The sequence below is a fragment of the Falco rusticolus genome, chromosome 5 (genome assembly GCF_015220075.1).
Source record: "Falco rusticolus isolate bFalRus1 chromosome 5, bFalRus1.pri, whole genome shotgun sequence".
Lineage (NCBI taxonomy): Eukaryota > Metazoa > Chordata > Aves > Falconiformes > Falconidae > Falco > Falco rusticolus.
Window position 1 is genome coordinate 84,051,863 of NC_051191.1, and position 20,690 is coordinate 84,072,552.

Below are 20,690 nucleotides of genomic sequence, written 5' to 3' on the forward strand. Positions count from 1 at the left end.
CCGCGAGCCGGCGCTGCGGCGAAGGCAGGAGGGAGGGCGGCGCGCGGCGCCCGCCCCCGCCCGCGCTGCTCGGAGCCGGAGGCGCAGCGAGACGCGAGCCCCAGCCCGGCGGGAGGCCGGTGCCGACACCCCCCCCCCCCTCGCGGAGCGGCCCTTCCCTGCGCAGCGGTGGCAGCGGCAGGCGGCATGACGGCGGAGGAGATGAAAGCGGACGGGGCTCCCTTGCAAGGGGTGGACATCACCCCCAAGCGCGATGGGGGCGTCCTCAAGGTACCTGGTGGCTGGGGCGGCCGCTCCGCGTCTCCGCCCCCCCGCAGTGACTCGGAGGCCGGTGGGGAGGGGTCCGCACGGGAGGGGTGCGTGTCCCTCCTCGCCTGCGGGCGGGCGCCCCCGAGTACATTGCCGTGCCGGGGCGGGCTGTGCCCGCTGAGGGGCCGGGGCCGCTGCCCGCAGCCCTGCCGCTTCAGCGCGCGCGGAGGGCGGGAGGCCGCCTCAGGCGCGCACGCGCTGCCCGCCCGCGGGGGCTCCCACACGGCGGTGGCGGCGCGGGGCTCCCCTCAGCTCTCCGGGGCTCCCCCGCCGGCAGGGCGAGCCGCAGCCCGGGCCGCCCGCTAGGAAAGCCCAGGGCCGTGGTGGAGGGGAGGGGCTGCTTGCTGCCTTCGGGCTTTTCCCCGGGGCCAGGGGTGTGTGTGTGGGGGGGTGCAGGGGTGCCGGGCCGCGCTCTCCGCCCCGCTCGCAGGGTGCGGCTCTGCCCGCACGGCGTTTTTTGGGGGGGAGTGGGGGGTGGGTGTGCGGGCCCGCCCCCCAGCACGTGTTCGGGGGCTGGGAATTAAAGATGGTGCCGCGGCAGGGCACGTGTGGCTCGTCTGCGGCCGTGGTTGTGGCGCAGCGCGGGGCTGGCTGCCTGCGCCCGCCCGCCTTTGCGGCGCTGGAAGCGGGGCGCTCCATCTTGGCGCGAGCTCCTGGCGCGCGCCGGCCGCTCGTACCTGCGGTGGCGCGTCGTGCACGTGCGCCCGGTGTGAAGCCGGCGGCGGGAGCCGGGCCGGCGGCCCGTTGGTGCGGGCTCGGCGGGAGCGCGGGCTGCGAGCCAGCTGCAGGTGAGGCCGCTGGGGACACCCCCAGGGCAGGCTGCGGGAGCGGCTTGTGTCCTGTATTCAACGTGCCAGTAGACTGGCTTCTGGCTTTGTACTGGAAAGTCAGTTGATACGTGTAGCAGCGTTTATACCATGAGGGGGAGTTGCACTAACTTCCTCTGTCAGATATTTCCTATTTCCATATCTCTAGAAACTTCTAATGATCACTGGAAACGTGTTGGTTGTTTTTTTTTGAATCACAGTGAGATTTCAGAGTTCCGGTGTTAAAAAGAAGAAAAGTAGCACCACAGCAAAGCAGCAAAGACAAAACTCTAGTTTTAGCCTTTAGAGCCTTCTGGCTTTAAATTCTGGGTTTGTCATAGAGGTGCTGTCTGCAGTCTTAGGAGGGTTATCAGGGGCCAGATTGAAGATGTGTGGCTGGTTTCTGTACTCTGCTTTCCCATGTTTCCAGCTTATGTGCTTTGGTGAAAGTTTCTATTTTTTACATATAGCACAGATTAGAGCATTAGGTTAGAGTTCTCATCTGCGTGGCTGCCTAGGAAGCTGCCCACAGGTCTCCTGCATCTTGGATACCTAACTAAGCATGGTAAAAGGCAGAGAGTGTGTCTGTCTACATCGTGCAATCCCCACCTTTTGATGGTGGAAAAGCAGCAGGTGACTCTTCAAAATATTTTAAAAAGGGGGTAGGAAAAATATTGGTGAGAGAGCTGAGGTTGTGAGAACTTCAAAAAAGGTGAGATTGTGAATTGATAAGGCAAAAGACTGTAGAGGTCACGAAGTCCAGCCTTCATGGATTTTATTTTTCTAGTAATTACTAGAGTGCAGAATACACCCATTGAAATCAAGGGTCTAATTCTGAACTAATCTACAACAATCTTGTACTAGTATGATTGCACTGATTCCACGAGGTTTTTTAATTTTTTCGTTAGCTTTGTATCAGAATAGTATCCAGAGGTTTTTTTCCTGGTATTGCTCAATGTGATTGCACTATTTCTAGTGTAAGCACTTAAGTTTAGAAATACTTGCCATCACAATATGAACAGAAAAGCCAGGTTTCTTCATCTGAAAGGGAAATAAAAATCTTACAGAAAATAGGGCTGCCCTGTTGAGTATATGAAAAAGTGAAACGAGTTTCTTGAAAATTAAGTAGATGCAAAAGAATAATAATGCATAAATACTCAACATGAGATATTTGTTAGTTTTATGTTGAATAACTTAGTATGACACCACAAGAATATGGCATTAGGGATAGAAGTTTTCATTAAAAGCAACTCCCATTTCAAAGTGACTTCAGTTTGACTGCTTTAAAATTACTAGTTTGGATCCACTGGTTTTATACATACATCTAAACATGATGTAGTTTAGTTTGGTTACCAGATTCATGTTATTTTCATATGTCTCTGTTCCCTTACCTCTGTGATCTGTGATAGTGGTTGCTTGATTTTTTGCCTTCCTTGGAGGAGAAATCAGTAATTAGTTCTGTAATGCTAATAACTGCTGTAGCACTGAGGTGGTGCAGGGTAAGGGGATGGTGTGCTGTGTGAGATCAGGCATCCCTTTTCATACTGAGAATTCTCTCCCTAGGAAGCTGAGCAGGTAGTATTTTTTTCAAGATTTTACTTTTTTCCCCTCCTCTTTTATGTATCCAGTGAGGTGCTTTCAGTTTGTTAAGAGTCTGTCCGCATTGCCTCAGCTTTGGTGGAGGGTGCTGGCATTTCAGCCATATAGTCAGCTGCAGGGATGGTGAAAGGCAGAGTGGGAGATAGACAGTGGTTGGTTGCAAGAAGTTGAAATTTGGGAAGGAGTCTCCCAGCGGTCTGGTTCCTGCAGTGAAAACCACGATTGGTGTAGAAGCATGACATCTTTATAGTTTTTCTTCAAAGGAGGGACACCAATCCATACTTCCATATAACTGTCCTTGAGTAAATGTTTATCTTGTATGAACAGTATGTTTTTCAGGTCTCTATAGATGCAAGTGAATAGGGTTCTCCATTGGTTACCTTTTGCCTAGCTAAAGTAATGCAGAACTTTGGCTCTGAGCTAGATGGTTTCAGTCAGTGTTGGAGAAAACTCAAATCTGAACTTCCTGGATTCCTGTTACGGGCAAGGCTTCATATCTTTGCCCTATGAGATATGTCAGTATTATTCTCTTATTTTGATATACATTTTAAATGGATACTAGATAGACTGGCTAATCTTGCATTTTGTATAGTGTGTATTTAGTTGCTATTGGTCTTGCTAGCTAGGCTGGGGAACCTCTTGAGAAGAAAATTAAATCCTTGCAGTTGTATGTGAAACTGGGGTGCTGGCACCCAGAGTGGTGGCAAGACAAAAATACAGTTTAATAATTCCTAAGTGTTACTGTGGTAGCTGCTAGAACTAACCCGCATTGGGGCGAGATTCTGTTAACTTTTGTTGAACTGTCTGGTTTCACTTGAGCAATCTCGAGTTGCATGTTAGAATAGATTTTGCATGGAAAGAACTAGCTCATTTCTTATTTAAATGCTTTGCCTAGAACACCAAACTTGGAGGTAATGATAGAGTGAGTGGTGGTGAGGAAAGTACTTGAATAAATAAAAAAAAGGCAACTTGCCTAATGTTTTACCTGTTAAAGTTTCAAGAACATTTAAAATCTTGTTGAGGAAATTAAGTGACATTGCTAACTATAGATGCAGAGAGATCTGTGAGCTGGTGCCAACTGTTGCCAATTAAGTTCTTGTATCACAGCAGAGCCATCTTAAGGCTCCTGCATTTGCAACACTTCTAATCTGTAGACAGAATAGCCAATCCATTTCCAAATAACTGAAGTAGACCTGCAAATCTTTTATCTAATGAAGATGATAATGCATGCACCTAAGTGCGTGGAATTAATGTCCAATAGGCAGACTTTATTATTAATTATTATTAATAATTAAAAAAAAGACTTTAATGATCTTTATGTTGCTTACTGTTTTTTCTCAGGTTGTCAAGAGAGAAGGCAGTGGGACAGAGTCTCCGATGATAGGTGATAAAGTGACCGTCCATTACACAGGATGGCTTCTTGATGGCACAAAATTTGACTCCAGTCTGGACAGGAAAGACAAATTCTCGTTTGACTTGGGAAAAGGTAATAACTTGTGTTTGGTATTAATAATTGAGATGGGATTTCCTTGCATGTATGACTCTTTGCACCTGAAAGTTGCTATTTAAATTGGTTTTCAGAGCTTAAGGTTTATTTTCTGGCCAAATCAGAATGGCTTTGAGATTTTTCTGAATGAGGGAATTGTGTAGCCCCTGAGGCCTGCTGAAGAAATTATGGGCCTTAGACAAAGCACTCCAGGGGAGCAAATTTGCACTGAAGTATAGTGATAAAGGGTAGTTAAGTAGCCAGAATATGCATTTTGTTGGTACTTGTTTTGGCAAAGATGCAAATTCAGGAGTACTTAATAGTGACCAGACACTGGAACAGAGCACATAGGGGCAGCTGTCAGCTGCAGCATGATGAAACATACTCCCTTTTTCCCTTAGTTTCCAAATTAACCCAAATCTGAATCTTGAAGTACACCTCTTTATTATCAAAAAACTTCATTTTTTGAATGCAGAAATACAAACATCTTTGTTTCAGCAAATCTTACTACTCAATTGTTTATTTTTTTTCTGCTGACACTTCCTCACCCACTGTTTTTTTTTTGATTGAGAGAAATTCTGTGGTGTACTGAAATTTGAGATAATAACGAAGTGTACCTATTAATGCAAGACTGATAGAAAAGCTGCTTGATTGAGTTGAAAGGAGCAGCAAGTAGGAGAGCTTGAGGAAAAGACAGGATTTTGTTACTTGAGATTCCAGCTTCTGCTCTCTTTTGGCTTTAGAAGGACTACTTCTGTTTTCCTCCCCTTCCCATTCAAGTGGGTGTTAACTTCTAGTTAACACTTGTGCTGCTCTTTGCCAGCTGATAAAGTAGAGAGAGAAAAGGCTTTTTTAGATTGTTTTCAAAATAGGAGCCAGGCAATCTCTTGCCCTAAGACCTTCAGTTTATTGTTATTTCCTCGTACTTGAGATTGTGCCAAGCACTTCAGTCCATGTCTGTATTCAGATTACTTGTGTCCCCTATAGGGGAGGAAAAGAATCACTACACCTAGAATGAAGAAACCTTTGATAAATCAGAGCAATCACAAGTCTTTCAGCATTTCTGCTCTGTCTTGGCTTTTGTATACCGAAAGTAATGAAGTTCAGTTTTACAGCTGATCATGCCTTTCATGTATGCCTAGCAATCATGTGATTGAAATTTGACTTGCATAGGTGAGGTGATAAAAGCATGGGACATTGCTGTGGCAACTATGAAGGTTGGTGAAATCTGTCAGATTACATGTAAACCAGAATACGCCTATGGCTCAGCTGGGAGCCCCCCAAAGATACTTCCCAACGCTACGCTGATTTTTGAGGTAAGTGAGAGATGGTCACTAAAACCGTATGCTTGAAAACCACAACAAAGATCAGATTTCAGTGTAGAAAATGTGTGATGTAATACCCTTTTAAAACAGGAATGTTAGGTTTTCAAAAGAAAAAGTGTGCTCAATTAGGGTAATGTGGGCAATGTACAGAGTTCTAGTCTAGCTGCTACTGATCTGCAGTGGCTCAGGTTCCTTTATTTTGGAGTTCTTAAAAATACTTGAATGTTTTCCAGGGTTCATAGTTTTTATTTTACAGTTACAGAATGAATCACTATGGGAGAGTGCAGGTTGGGAGGGTGGACCATCTTAGTGACAGACTCTGAAGTAGTTGAAAAAATGGAATTTTTAACCCTCTTTCTACTTCATAGGACTCAAAGTAATGATACTTATGTTGAACATGTAAAAGTTCTCAACAACAGGAAGAGCAATTAATGTCCTAGTAACATATTTTTTGTACTTTTTTTTGTGTTTTCTTTGCAATATTAACATGATTTTTTATGAGCTGTTAGGGGGAGAAAAGAGATAATGGTGCCATATAAACTGCTGGACTATAAAAGTGTATTTGAACAGCTGTGCAACTATGAACTCAGTTTTCTGTAGAGCCGAGCATTTTAATAAGCCTTAAAGCACCATAAGAGTTTGCATTCAGGTTCCTTGTTAATGACAAATGTCTGTGGATCCAGGCTACATTGATCAATACTACCATCACAGAAAGTAGTCTGTACACACTTGGTCCCTGTGATAGATTCTGACAGTCCTGGGTTTGGGGTCTGGATAACAGTGATTTTGCCATTCATGTGGACAGTTGGTTTCCTGGGAGGTGAACTGGGTGTCTTGGTGAGCGTGGAGCCAGTTAGCGTGGGTATTTCTTAACCTCATCAGCAGAGGACGGAACCCATTTCCTAGGGATCTTCAAGGCATCTTCCCTCACCATGTGCCCCCATGCACCCCCCACCACCCCCCACAAAGGGATTGGAAATAGCAGCTGTCTGTTGTGCGTTATTTCAGTAGTGAGGGTGGCTCCTCAGAATGCTGAGACTCTTCATGTATGGAAAAATCAAACATGATACTAAAGCAGTTCCTGGAGCATGCTCTGACAAACAGTCTAAGCTGTGTTTGGGAGGATATATTTCTTTTTATTGTTGAAGCAGTTCAATTTTCCAAGAAATACTTTAATTGAACCTGAGAGAAGGCAGATGGACTTTAAATGTGGTTTTTTGAAAATCACTTTATTCTAAAATACTTAATCAATGAAATGGATTCCTATGTTAGAGGCATAAGGAAAATTAAGCCCTGATGATTGCTGTAAGATTGAAGGTTTCATCTAATACCTGAGAAAGGTAGAAGGAACTCACAGAGTAGGGACTGAAAGCCTGTTTAGATTTTAAGGGAAACAATGAGCATCTGTTAAGAAGGATAAATTAAACATAGTTGGATATTGTATTCCTATTTCTTTTCTTGCATGAACTTGTGAGTAATAGCATTAAAGGTGTATTTTGTGTGGAAGGATTCAAAAAATGCTGCCAGCAGCTAGTACCCCAGGCCACTAAGGGATAAGAACTATTTGAAAGTGTATCAAAACTCATGCCATTATTTCTGCAGTTGACTGTTGAAACAATAGTATCTTGTAAAGCTGTTCTTAAAGGGCATTTTTTAAAGGTCTAACTCTGTAGATACTTGTGGCTTCTTTATATTGGCTAAAACTACACATGCTGGAATGCTCTGTGCTTTGCACAAATGCGAGTGATACTAAGTATAATACAGGGCAGGATTTTGAAGGGAGAGGTTTTTTCCTCTACCCCTCTGCATTTTTCTGCCCACCTCATTTTGTTGAGGGAAAGGAAAAACAAATAGACCTTCAGCATAGCAATTACTGAAGATGCTCACCTCTGTTTTTTACTGTCCATGCGCAGTGTTTCAAAGGTCAAGATCTTCTGCCTTGTCAGCATGATGAAGTATTCTGAAGGGCTTAGCAGTAGCATACAGGATGCTACATTGTTGTCCTGCAACAAGAGATAATACCTAACCTTTTGATAAATAAAAGCGCTACCTGCAAGATGAGATTTGTTTCATCAGAGTAGTACTGAGTCTTACCTGATAGTCATCCAGATTATTCACTTCCCACTAAATTTTTCTTAATGATGCCAGTCTGACCTCTCCATCTTCTGGGTAGTTTAGGTAAAAGTAGCGTTTCATTCATGACCCTTTCTATCCCCTGCCTGAGCAGTAATGTTAGAGGAGAAAAGGGAGAAAGAAAGAAAAACACTGAAGCTGCCTGTGCCTCCCTAACAAAAAGGCCTGCAGATGACTAGCTACAACAGATAAGCAGTGCTGGGTATATCCTGAACTGGGGGAGTGGAACTTGGATCCAGAAACTCTCTTTTTATTAGGTAGAAGGGACTTCTAACTAGTATGACTCTCAGGTGCTTAAAATCCCTTGAGTTTCCACTCTTGTAGTCCTGCCTCTACATTTTCTTTTTATTATTAGAACAGTGTCAGCATGGTTCCTTTGCAAGTGCCGTAACCATACTAAAATTCTGTGCAAGTAGCCTTAAAAATGACCCTGTAAAACTTATTTAAAAGTTTTTTGTAGCTGTCATCACCACATCAGCATTTCATTATGACCAGAAATAATGGATGTCTTATGGTTCGGAGTTTTGGGGTTTTTTCTGTTCGGTTATGTTGGGGGGGGTTTGTTTGTTTTGAGGGTTTTGAGCTGTTATCGTGGTTGCTTTTGCTAAGGAATATAAACAGATAGATTCTTCCATAGAATACTGTTGTGTAGGTGGAAAAAAAAATAATGAGGAAACCCGTATGGTCATCAGTGGGATGTTCTGGAATGACTTTGCTTGTTTCGGACAAACTGAAGATAAAGACCAGAATATTATTTGTTATTAGGTATCCATCAAAATACAAAGTGGAAGTACTCTTAGTGCTGGTGAATATTCAATTCCTTTTGCATTCTGGGTATCTTAAGTCCAAGTGTCATGAACCTCCACAGCATTAGCCTTGAACTTTTTTTTTTTAAATGAGGTACTTGGTCTAAACAATACTGATTATAATGGCTTGCTCTTCTGTGCTGTTTTTACTATTGTTTTACTCAAACGTGGATAGCAAAAGACTTTTCTTAAGGTAATAGCAACAACAAATTTCTTCTGTGACTAGAGTATTTTTTCATCTTGTCATGGCACTCCCACTTTAAACTATGATTTGCATTAGAGACTTGGGAGAGCATGTGAAGATTCAGGCTTATCTCCTGCATTAACACCAGCTCTTTAAAATTCTGAAAAATTTGTTGCAGTAACAAGTTTAGATGAAAAGTGGGCCAGATTATGGTTTTGTTGTTTTATCATTCTAGTGGAAATATTTTTTTTCTGAAATGATTCCACAATAAGGCAAGACTAGAGGGGAAAAAGCAGTGAGTAGAAAGAGAACACCAAACTCTGTGCAGTGATGCAGGGGAGGATGACATAGTTGAAACTATTGTTCTCTGTCACAAGAGCAGGAGGCTGGAGAAACAGGTGGGAAATAGCCGAAGTCTGAAAAGGTACCCTTTAATTTGTTTTAATATTGCAGGACAGGCATTTGAAATCAGTTTGGACTCAGTTTGAAACACTATAGATGTGAATTTGAACCATATATGGAATTCAGGGTATAGTCAGGACTTAAGGATGACAATTGTATGTTTATATTCAATTTTTCTGCTCCTGTTGTCCTCGTGTTAATTACAAACCTCCCTGGCCCTTGGATGCAGTGACACCACTGGTGATTCTACTCAGCTGTAAAGCGAGAGCTCTGATAAGCTCTGTAAGACAGCTGCTGATCAGTGTGGTAGCACTGCAAAGTGGCAGTTGAGAACATATTCTTCATGGCTTAATGTGTTCAAAAGGTATTTGCCCGCATATTAAAGAAACAAGCCTCAATCCCAAAACCCACTGTCCATACTTCCACCTGCAGACGTTAGCAAAAATACTACTAAAGAAGCCAATAGAATCTTTTTTTTGTAGTAGTCCCTAAGCATTGTGGCTCATGGAAGCTTTATTCAGAAACCAGGTTCACAGTCCTTTCAAATAAAGGATCTAATTTGTAGTACTGGGAGACCGATATTGCTGGAGAAAAAAAGCTGTAAAGGCCTGAAAGAATCTGAAACTCTTCAGTAGGTTTCCAGCCAGTATCTACTGAATATAGCATCTTCATAGCCTTGGTGGTTTAATATCTTAGAGGAGATAAACTAAGATAGTGGCTTTCTGAACATTTCAAAAGTACCTGGAGAACAAATTCTGTGAATTACTGAATTGATGTGATGAAAATAAATGCATGGCTGCTCTTCCCTCCACAGATCGAACTTTTTGAGTTCAAGGGGGAGGATCTCACTGATGATGAAGATGGTGGCATCATCCGAAGAATCCGTAAAAAAGGGGAAGGCTACTCCAAGCCCAATGAGGGTGCACTTGTAGATAGTAAGTCTGTTACACAAATAGTAAATGGGTTTACTGGGGGGGGGGGGGGGCGGGAAGAGAGAACCTTTCTCCCAATCTACAACTCCTTGTCCTGAGGGATAGGAATATGTGAATTCTCTTTCCTTTACCAAGTAACTTAACAAGACAGAGTAAGCTTTCTTTTTATTTTTAGCGAGGTTTACATTTTCCAGCAGCACCTGTGTTCTCCAGAGATACTGGATCTGATAAAGTGCTTATCTGATCACAAAAAGTAGATGGAGTCTAAGGAGGTATTGCCATTTGCTGAGGAACAAGAGGGGAAGTAGTTCTGGCATTTGGAGTGGAAAAAAAAAAAACACCAAAAACCAACCACAAATGAAAACACCAAAACCCCAAAGGTGAACTCAGGGATAAGTACTTACTCAGAGTATGTCAAAATTAATGGCATTATTTCTGCAATTGACTGTTGAAAAATAGTATCTTGTAAAGCTGTTCTTAAACAGCATTTTTAAATACATAAATCTGAAGATACTTATGGCTTATTTATATTGCATCAAATTACACATGGTGGTTTATAAAGTTCAGCAGCAGAAGTTTTATTTGCTAATGGTAGCAGTAGCCACCATAGGTAGCTGTTAAAAGAGAAAAAAGACTGTTCAGGAGGAGGCTTTGGCGCTTCCTATATTAGCTGTGCTACCTGCCCTTTACCATATGTGGATATCTTCTGATTTTTCTCCGGTGGTTCTGTTTTTGTTACCAGTCCAGTTTGAAGGCCGATGTGGAGATCGTGTTTTTGACAGGCGGGAATTGCGGTTTGAGATCGGAGAAGGTGACAACTATGATCTTCCTCATGGTCTGGAGAAAGCCATTCAAAAAATGGAGAAATCTGAGGAATCTGTGTTCTATCTCAAACCGAAGTATGCTTTTCCTGATCTTTTGGTACTTTAAGGGCTTCTGTTAAGCATCTGACAAGAACAAAGTGTTTTGTTATAACGCTTTTCAGCATTTTTCAGTGCTCTGGTAAAACCATGATCAGTCCCAAAAGTTTGATGTATAAGTATGAAGCTAAGATCGCCTTGCCACTTGGTTGGGAAGTGACGGCACTCCAAAAGAAATTTATTTAAGCCTCTGTAGTGTTGATCTTGGTGAATATAAAAAAAAATTAATTGTTGCTCTCTTAACTCACATTTTTGTGGTCCCTCTTAATGAAACAGTACTTAACTATACAGCAGTGCTTATAAAGATACCTAAAGAACAGCCTTAGAATAGGAAAAGAGCCTTCTGAGGAGCCCAGTGTGACCAGATAGCTAGTCCTTAGGTGATGTGGTTAGTAAAGAGTACTATAAATCTTTTGTCAGTAGAAAACTTGCACTGGTATTCTGAAAGCCTTTTCAAAAAAAGCCTTTAAGACTCCTGTGAGACACAAGGCAAAGTCATGCAAACCTTGGCCCATTATAGAATTCTCTAACAACAGCTAACCAAGACATATGACTGCCCAATATTGTCACTTTAGTCAGTTTAGGATATAAGCAGAATTTTCTCTTTACAGTGAGAACATAGCTGAAACAAGTGGAGTTTGCGCTGATAATTAACTTCAGTTTTTATTTTATAATTTTTTTTGAACTGGAACTGAACCTGATGGGAAAAGAGGGATACTGATTGCAAAGCAATCTGATCTTGAGGGTTTTCCTCTTAATATGCAGCTACTTACTGCGTTCAGTCTCGGGTCATGAATATAAAGCAAGATATGTATAACTTTAAAGTATATTCTTTTTTCCTTGATGGAGAGAGAACTTGCTTTTCCTTCATAGAAGCTAAAAAAAGAAAGAATAGGAACTGGTGACTGAGAGAGTAATGAAATTAAACCCAGGTTTCTCTAGTTTTCTTCTACCTTGTGCTTGCTAATTTTAGAATAGTACTGAGAATTCTTCAAGCCTTTGTCTTTTATTAATGCTGTATAGGCATCCCAGATTTGCATATTTTTGTTTGTCTCCAGCTTCCTGTGTATTCAATATGGCTGGATGGATAGTTTTGGAACTTGCTTTTTGTTGGTTTGTTTCTTTCTTCATTTCATTCTTTTCTTCCTCTCACCGCCTTGATCTTACAGCTATGGTTTTGGAAGTGCTGGGAAGGAGAAATTTCAGATCCCTCCAGATGCAGAGCTACAGTATGAAGTGAAACTCAAAAGCTTTGAAAAGGTAGGAATGAGAGATGAAGTCCCAAAGAGATTGGGAGATGGGGGGAGAAGTGTGAGTGCAGCTTAAACAAAGATGATGGAATCCTTGAACATTGATCTGAAATAAGGAAGCCACTGTTGTGAGAGATGACGACATGCTGGGAGCTCTTGGCTGAAATTGTCCTTGCTTTTATAGTATATCCCTGTCCGTTGCTGTCAGTGTCTCTACTGCACTAGCCCAGTTTGCAGGGTGAAACTGCTTTGCCAGACCTCTCTCTGTCATACTGTTAGTGGGAAGCAGTACAGCCATTTGGGTCTCCCCGAAAGCTGCATCGTTGACTTGAACTGTTTCTGTTTGGATAGGCTAAGGAGTCCTGGGAAATGAACACAGATGAGAAGCTGGAGCAAAGCGGCATTGTGAAGGAGAGAGGCACTCAGTACTTCAAGGTAAATTACAGTCCCCAAGTAATAATAACATTTCTTAGTCCATGTTATGAGCCGATAATGATGATTACAGCTCCTGTCATTTCAGAGTGGTGTTCATGATATTCTGTGGTTTTATAAGGAGAACTGGAGGGGAAGGTGTCTTTTGAAAAGCAAACAAACAAACAAACAAACAAAAAAAAAAAAAAAAAAAAAAAAAAACAAAAACAAAAAACCCAACAAACCCCCCCCCCCCCCAAAAAACACAAAAAACCACACCTCAAGAGTTGGAATATCCAAAGAACTAACTCTGCAGGGAGTTAGTTCTCTCTGTCAGAGCTGTTTGCTGTACCTACAGGTAATTCTGGGGCATACGTTGAATAGCAGCAAGGTTACAGTATTTAGGTTCCTGCTGTGGGATAGTGCTGTGAATGAGCAATGTTTGTTTGGGTAAAGATATGTAGAAAAGCAGTTTCAAACAATTTGACCAGTCAAAGGCAAGAGTTCCCCATTATCTTCATGACACAACAATAGTTGTGCTGTTTTGAAAATGCCCCATCTGCTTTGTTTTTTATCAAAAGTTGAATATAAAGGTGGGAGTTGAGAGTGAAGTGTCAATGCTGGCCTATACCCCTAGTAGGTATTCCTAAAGGTTTTCTGATCCTATGCAGGAATGACTTTCAGAAGTAGTATATTTTTGATGATTTAAATTAATTTCTGGTGGAACTATTTTTAGTCAGAACTGTTGCTCAAAGTAAGCAGAAGGGGAGAGAGGGAGGTAAGTTACTGTGATGTTACTGTGATGTGTGATAGTTGATCTGCCTTCTTTTACAGGAGGGGAAATACAAACGAGCAGCGTTACAGTATAAGAAGATTGTGTCATGGCTGGAGCATGAATCGGGACTCTCTGATGAGGAGGATACGAAAGCCAAAAGCCTGAGGCTTGCTGCCCACCTTAATCTAGCTATGTGCCATCTCAAGCTGAAGGAATACTCCCAGGCTTTGGAGAACTGCAACAAGGTAGTCAGGTTTGGTTTATTTTTAAACTGTGCAAGCCATCCGACAGTTTTATCTCTTGCTTTAACAATCTGAGGGATACCAGGCCACGTGGTGTTTGGCCTTTCTTATCAACTGGGAGTTGAGTAGTACTGAATACACAATGTAAAAATATCAGACAGGTTACTCTCATTATTGCTGTCCTTTTGAATACCTTTTACTAACTTGCTGCTATATTGCGAATATTCAAGTATTTGGCAGGTAGAAACACTGAGATGTGGTGAAGGTATTTGTGTTGGCAAAGGTCCTTCAAAGCGGTGGAATAGAGCCAGGACTAAATCTTAGGTTTGCTGGTTCTCTACTCTCAAATAGCCAGTTTTCTTTGTACTTACTTCTACTGTATTCAACTCGCCTTATTAGTAAGCCCTGACAAGACTCCTAAATTCACATCAGAAGGTACAGTTTCTAGCAGTCTCTGGTTTTCTGACTGCGTATTAATAAAAAAAAAATATTCTGAATGTGGTTTGGTTTTGATTTTCAATGCAGGCACTCGAATTGGATAGCAACAATGAAAAAGGCCTCTTCCGGCGTGGAGAAGCGCACTTGGCTGTCAATGACTTTGAATTGGCCCGGGGAGATTTCCAGAAAGTGATACAACTTTATCCAAGTAACAAAGCTGCCAAAGTGCAACTGGTAACTTGTCAGCAAAAAATACGGGAGCAGCGTGAGAAAGAGAAAAAGATGTATGCCAACATGTTCCAAAGGCTTGCAGACAAAGACGTAAAGGTAAGTAACACTACTCCAGAAGATTTACAAGAGGTGATGTCACATGTTAGACGTGGAACAGTGTTTTAGGCATTAAGCTTACTACTTATTCTTAGCAAAGGTAAGTATAATGGGAGAACACTCACGTAGCTTCCTCTGAGGGGAGAAAACACTTGAAAATACCAGCAGTCAAAATGGTGAGGCTGTCTTGTTTGAAGAAGACAACTGGCAATACTGAGCACTGCACAGAATGGTTTTATGTATTTCAGCTGACTTTGCAACAGCTGAGCGTTAATCAGAAAGTAATTGAAGACATGAGATGCAAACATGGTAATGTTCAAGAACTGAAAAAAGCATCAATGTTCGTTGAACTGATTGTTCTGAAGCACAGTCTGTTTTGGTGCCCGGGTGGCCTGCCGACTGAGGCCTTACGTCTGTCATACAGATGGTGCTCAGGATTGTCTCCATCCCAAATGTCACAGATCAGTTATGAAGTGTCAGTATGAATTCAGACTGTCAGATGACACATTATTCTACTGCATGGGTAGTTTTTGTACTAAGCTTTCACTAGAATTTTAGTAAATACTAGTTCTGTATTCAAATACGGTCATTGTTAACTGGTTATAACAAGGTTGTATCAACTAGCAAGAAACATTCGAAGTTACTGGTGAGAATCATATATCCTAAGAAAATGTTCTGTTTTCCTTAAATGTGATGGTCCGGAAGGACTAGGTAAACCTGTAATTTCTAGGACACATGTGGGATTTGTATCAGCCTCAGATTTTCTCAGTAACTTTGGGGAGGACAGAAGCTTCTGTCTTGTGAGGCTATTTTCACAGATCTTTGTCCACTTTCCCAGAATATGCATGGGATATGTCAATTTTCTGTAGTTAACTCTGTCAGTGAGCTTGTCCAAGGGCCTGCTGTCCTCCGATGAGTGTATCCTGACAATTCAGCCATTTCAGACTGAGTCGACAATTTCCTACATGAGATGCTTCATAAACCTCTCTTTCTTCCCTCCCCTGGTCTTTCAAACTGACATATCGGAAATAAATTTATCTCCTGGAGGCAATGGGAGATGTATTCTATTCTTCATCTCTTACTCTGCTAAAGTAGTCGTAATAGTAAGCATGGGGTAATCACTCCTAACTGGATAGTTGGGTGGCCAAGCTGTTCTGTTTGTGGCTTTTCAGCTGTGTGTGTTGTGGGTGGGTGGTTGGTGGGTTTTTTCCCTCTCCAAAGAGGAGCAGTAGTTCTGTGGATTGGGTTCTGCTTCTCGTGAAGGAGTGAAACAAGCACATAAATGCAAACATTTCCCACTGGTTCTGTGAGGAAAGTGTCATTGTCCATGTACTTACGTATCTCGCTGAGGCAGCCTGATGTCAACAGTCCTTGATTATTGGAACCTGGAAGAAAGTATTCTGTCCTTTTAGATGTTGTCATGTATAACCATGCGGTACCTTAATTTTTGGTAGGCTTTAATGAAAAACCTCAGGAAGAGCAACTAAACTAGAATTATTTCACTGTTGAGCATCTTCACTTTTGAAATTACAGGTTTTAGTTGTCAGCTGTCAGGCTCTCCTGTGCAATTTCCTTACAGCTAGCATAGCTGCTGGGAATCTGGCTTCCTCCACTAGTAGTGGGACACAGCAAGAGCTGCTGTTCAGAGAGGAAGAGTGGATCACTGAAGCAAGCTGTACCCCCGAATAGTACAAAAGGTGCTTTTCAAAATGTACACCTTGGGCCCTAAGACAGAGTGAGTCGTATTATTGCCCACAGGCGGACTCTAGTCTTCAGATTGCAGACTGTTGGACATACTGCAGAGACGTGGCACTTAGGGCAGATTTTCCCATCTACTTTGGATAGGGTCAGCCTTTAGAGTCATGGAATCACAGAGGTTAGAAAAGAACCTTAAGATCATAAAGTCTAATGATTAACCTAGCACTACCAAGTCCACCAGTAAACCATGTCTGCACATCTTTTAAATACTTCCAGGGATGGTGGCTCAACCACTTCCCTGCGAAGCCTGTTGCAAGGCTTGACAGACCTTTTGGTGAATGAATTTCTCCTAGTATTCAATCTAAACCTCACCTAATGTAACTTGAGGCCGTTTCCTCTGTTATCACTTGTTACTTGGGAGAAGAGGCGGGCACCTACCTTGCTACAACCTCCTTTCAGGCAATTGTAGAAGAGTGGCAAGTTCTTCCCTGAGCCTCCTTTTCTACAGGCTACCCCAGTTTTTTTCTACCCCAGTTCCCTCAGCTGTTCCTCCTAAGATTTGTGCTGTAGGCTCTTCACCAGCCTCACTGCCCGTCCTTGACACGCTCCAGCACCTCTATGTCTCCCCTGTAGCTAGATGCAGGATTCGAGGTGTGGCCCTGCCAGTGCTGAGTACAAGGGGGATGATCACTTCCCTAGTCCTGCTGGCCCCACTTATTTCTGATACAGACCAGGGTGCTATTGGCCTGGCTCATTCTTGTCAATAGTTAAGACGATCTTGGGAATGTGCATGTGTCTACATTTTTTTCTCTGAGCCACCGGGCCTACTTCAAATTGACGTGGTTTTGTATGAAAAGGGGGTCAATGGAACTGTAAACAAAGGATGCTTACTCCCCAGGTCAGGCTTGGGGATTTTTCTTGCAAGAAAACATGTTTTCCTGTTAATTCCATCTATCATGTTGCATTACTGTAGCTGCAACAGTTTATTAGTGGTGATGGGAGACATTCAAGAATTCTGGAGAAGAGGGTTTGTTTACCAAACATCTTCTGATGGCTAAGGCGGCAGCTTGGACTGTAGGTCCTAAATGCCTGACATCTGCATGGCTGATGGTCTGTTGAAGTTTGTCAGTCACTCTTGCATCAGTAGTTTGCTTCACAAATTTGAATAGTTCACATGTAAAGTGTGAATTTTTAAAGGTCAAGATGTTTATCACCTTATCTTAGGTCCAGGATTGCCAGCTGACGGGTTTTCTGTGGAGAGAAGACTTCACTCTTGTGTGCTTCATAGAATGCTTCTAAGGATGAAAGCTGATCTTTGCCGGGGTGGCGTTTGGCTGTGGTTTCTTGTTGCATCTTAAGTTGATGTAACAGTTAAGGATTGTGACGCTTTCTGCCCTCCTGTTCCCCTCCAACAGCACATGCTTATGTCCTTGCTTCTTGTCTGGTTCTCATCTAACTTTGTTATAAATCAGATGGTTCAGGGTGCTAGGCTGACAGGTGGAATAGCAATTTCATTGCAGTCTTTTGAGATGAGCAGGTCAAGACACTTCTACCTCCTTTTACTGTGTTTAAAAATTATTGCAAGGTCAAGATGTGCTGGTTATGTCCTGCTGTAAAAACTGACCTTGCCACATGTTGCTGCCTTCCACAACTTTTTTATGTGGACTGGAAGATAGAGCAAGGAGAGGGCTTCTAGAGCAGCCGCTTTATCAGATTAAGATTTTATTCCAGGTAAGCTATTACAGAGGACATCCAAGTAACTGTTGTTGAGTTGAAGTCACTATTCATGAAATGAGTTGTCCAACAAAGATCCTTCATATTTTGAGTCTAGATGTGCCTCGTGCAAGTTGGGGCTGGGGGCAGGGTATGGGAATTGCTGAAACTGAAGCAGGACAAAAGCAGTTTTGTACAGAAGCTGCCTAAAGGAATTTCAGCTTGTGGGAGAATGCTTTCTGGAAGTGTTATGTGGCAAGCATGTGCACACCACGTTATGAATCACAACGGTCTAACACCAGTATTATTTCTTAGCCTCCTCTAAACTGCTTTTGGTTTCTTGGATGCAGAAAAAATGCAAAGAAGTTTTTCTTTTCTCTTGGCTGAAGGTCCTAATGTCTTAATTCAGTCTTGCAGGAAGACCAGGTATCCTAGTGATAAGAATCAAATGATGTTTGTGGTATTGTTTGCAAATGCTAGCAATTTTGTTTAACGGAGGAATATGTTCTTTGTCTCTCTTTTAGTCAGCTGCTACTCTTCACACCAGCCACACTGAAGATGCAGAAATGAAAGATGAGCAGAATGGAGTGGAAGATAAATCGGAAGTTGACACAGAAGCATAAAAACAAACCCTATTCCATTAGTTTTGTAAATGAAAGAATTTCCAGTGATTTAGACCTTTATTTTTCTACCTGGTTGGACAGTGGCTTCAGGGGAGCAGAGGCTGAAGCCACCATGCCACAGTCAGTTACAGCTTTATACGTCTGTTGAAGAAGCTGAGTGGCAGCATAAATCTGGTTTAATCCTAGGGACTTTATTTATTCATTCAGCCTCTGTTACTGTTGGGTTCTGTCTGGATTTACTCTGCTTGGTTTATTTGCATTTTGACATTGGTGTTTGTCTCCTGGTTCCAGCTCACTTTAATCTCAGGTTCTGCTTCCTAAATTTATTTCCTTGATTTCTTTCAAGTAATCAGCCTTTTCCAGGAGTCTTCACATGAGACTTGAGAACAAATTGGCGCTCCCAGTTCTTCTGCCTTGGGATTGCCCCCTTGCCTGCCCCCCCCCCCCCCCATTCAGTAGGGAGTCCCTTCCATTAAGTGTTGTAACCTTTCTTGTATGCCTCCTCTTTGCAAATTGCTGAAGGTTAAGACTGTGAAGTCACAGCTTAAGTAATAAAAGCTCCAATTAAACTCAAGAAAACAGAACTTCTCGTGGGTTTTTATTGGGATTTGCACAGAATTAAGATAATTTTACTGTCCTTTGGAAATTCAGTGTTTTCTCATCCACGCAGTTGTATGGTAGCCACAGTATCTGATTATTTTAGTATGTTGTTTGTTCATTGCCATAAGGGAATTTCCACAGTAATCGGCACAGCATTTATCCATATATTTGCAAAAGGAAAAACTGTTGCGGAAAACTGTACAAGTGCAAGGCTGTAACCTATGCATAGAGCTTATTTTCTGTTTGTATTAGTAGCTTCCACTTCACTCTCCACCTTGTAAAACTGGACCAGGAAAAAAAAAACCTCATTCATTTATACCTGAAAGTGACTGGCTTTGAAGAGAAAATAGGTGATACTGGTTTAACATGTTACAAATACTTCCAGATCCTCATGAACTACAGACTTCTGGGTGATTCAAATGTCTGCTTATCCCTATTTCGCAAGAAAGCTATTACTTGATGTTCTACTTCTTTCTGCAGTATGTAGCGTGTCTTGTTTGGGAGCGGGTTGTGCTTATGGGTTTTGTGTGGGCTTTTTGTTGGGGTGGTTTTTTGTGTCTGCAGGCATGGAACATACTACTCACTCACCTCTGTTTATCTTGTTATGTAGAGTTAAACTCGGCATCTCCACTGTCCTGCTCTGAGACACTAGCAGCAGGGACACATTTTTACCTGTTCTGCAGGAAGCAGGTAGATAATCTGTTCCTTTCAGATAAAAAAAAAAAATTATTTTTGCAGTGAGAAAGATGTCTTTGCATGGCATGGGATGGGCTGGAATTGTGTCTATTGTGGAGTATCTCTGTTGTAACATGAATGACATCTGAAATGTGAGCTTGACTTCCTGGTCTCCTTTGCTGAGACTGAAGTACTGTGTAACTTATTCATGGGTTTCTTTATGGGCAGGAGGTTGCCAGTATCAGCTCTCTGTGAAAACTGTTTCACTTTGTACCGAAGCATGACTATCTCGTAATGGGAATTACAGACAGGTTACAACATGGTGTAACAAGAATGCTTGTCAACTGAAGTTTCAAGAGGGGGATTTCCAGCCACACAACAGTATGGGGAAGCAGGAATGCCAAGGAAGTTATTTTTCTCCTGCAAAGAAATACCTTGATTTGTTGGCAGTTACTACTAGAAATACAAGCCCCTGGGGCGAAAACTTGGTGTGTGAAAGCAAGCACAGGGCTAAGTCCTAATGATGAAATTTCTAATTCTTGGAACATCAAGTTCCAGAAATCTCCCGTAGACCTGACAGTTCTTCAGCATGTTTTGGAAAGTAACAAGCGAGATGATTTCTATAGAGCATCTACAAAATTGCTAGAGTCAAGGGTGGATAATACGTACAGTGTGAGCAGTCTTTGCCCTTATTGTTGCTACATAACAAATACTTAAGAATGTAAATGTAAGTGCACTATACATTCAGGCAGCTGAAGGATGATCCCATGCCGTCTTTAAAAATGTGGCTAGTCGCCAGCAGCAGATGGCACACTGGTGTTTCTAAGTGAGGTCGTGCATGTAAACTCCGAATATAAGCTATTTGTTACGTCCTTATAGAAAAACGCTTAAAATAAACAATTACGGTATCGGCTTTGTAAACCACGCACACCTGTCTGGCTTTATAAGTCCTTCGCCCTGTGCAGCGCTCGTAGCGGTTGTACCGTGTCTGCGGGGGAGCAGAGCGGCCTCCGCCTCCCTCGGTGCTGCCGGGTGC

At 42.4% G+C, this 20,690-nt stretch overlaps 1 protein-coding gene across 1 annotated transcript; it reads left to right on the plus strand.

The window, feature by feature from the left end:
* Positions 1 to 14: 14 nt before the first annotated feature.
* On the plus strand, positions 15 to 20,578 carry FKBP4 (FKBP prolyl isomerase 4). Its single transcript, XM_037388292.1, has 10 exons — positions 15 to 270; positions 4,056 to 4,200; positions 5,374 to 5,516; positions 9,865 to 9,985; positions 10,725 to 10,881; positions 12,072 to 12,162; positions 12,504 to 12,587; positions 13,398 to 13,583; positions 14,106 to 14,345; positions 18,281 to 20,578. Exons 1-10 carry the CDS (start codon positions 187 to 189, stop codon positions 18,377 to 18,379), a joined length of 1,350 nt encoding a protein of 449 aa, XP_037244189.1. The 5' UTR covers positions 15 to 186; the 3' UTR covers positions 18,380 to 20,578.
* Positions 20,579 to 20,690: the final 112 nt, after the last annotated feature.

Bases quoted from the DNA above. Each gene is read 5' to 3' on its own strand.
- FKBP4 (XM_037388292.1), top strand. From the start codon at position 187: ATGACGGCGGAGGAGATGAAAGCGGACGGGGCTCCCTTGCAAGGGGTG. The intron at 5,517-9,864 runs GTAAGTGAGAGA...TTCCCTCCACAG, and splicing joins ACGCTACGCTGATTTTTGAG to ATCGAACTTTTTGAGTTCAA. The intron at 9,986-10,724 runs GTAAGTCTGTTA...TTTTGTTACCAG, and splicing joins TGAGGGTGCACTTGTAGATA to TCCAGTTTGAAGGCCGATGT.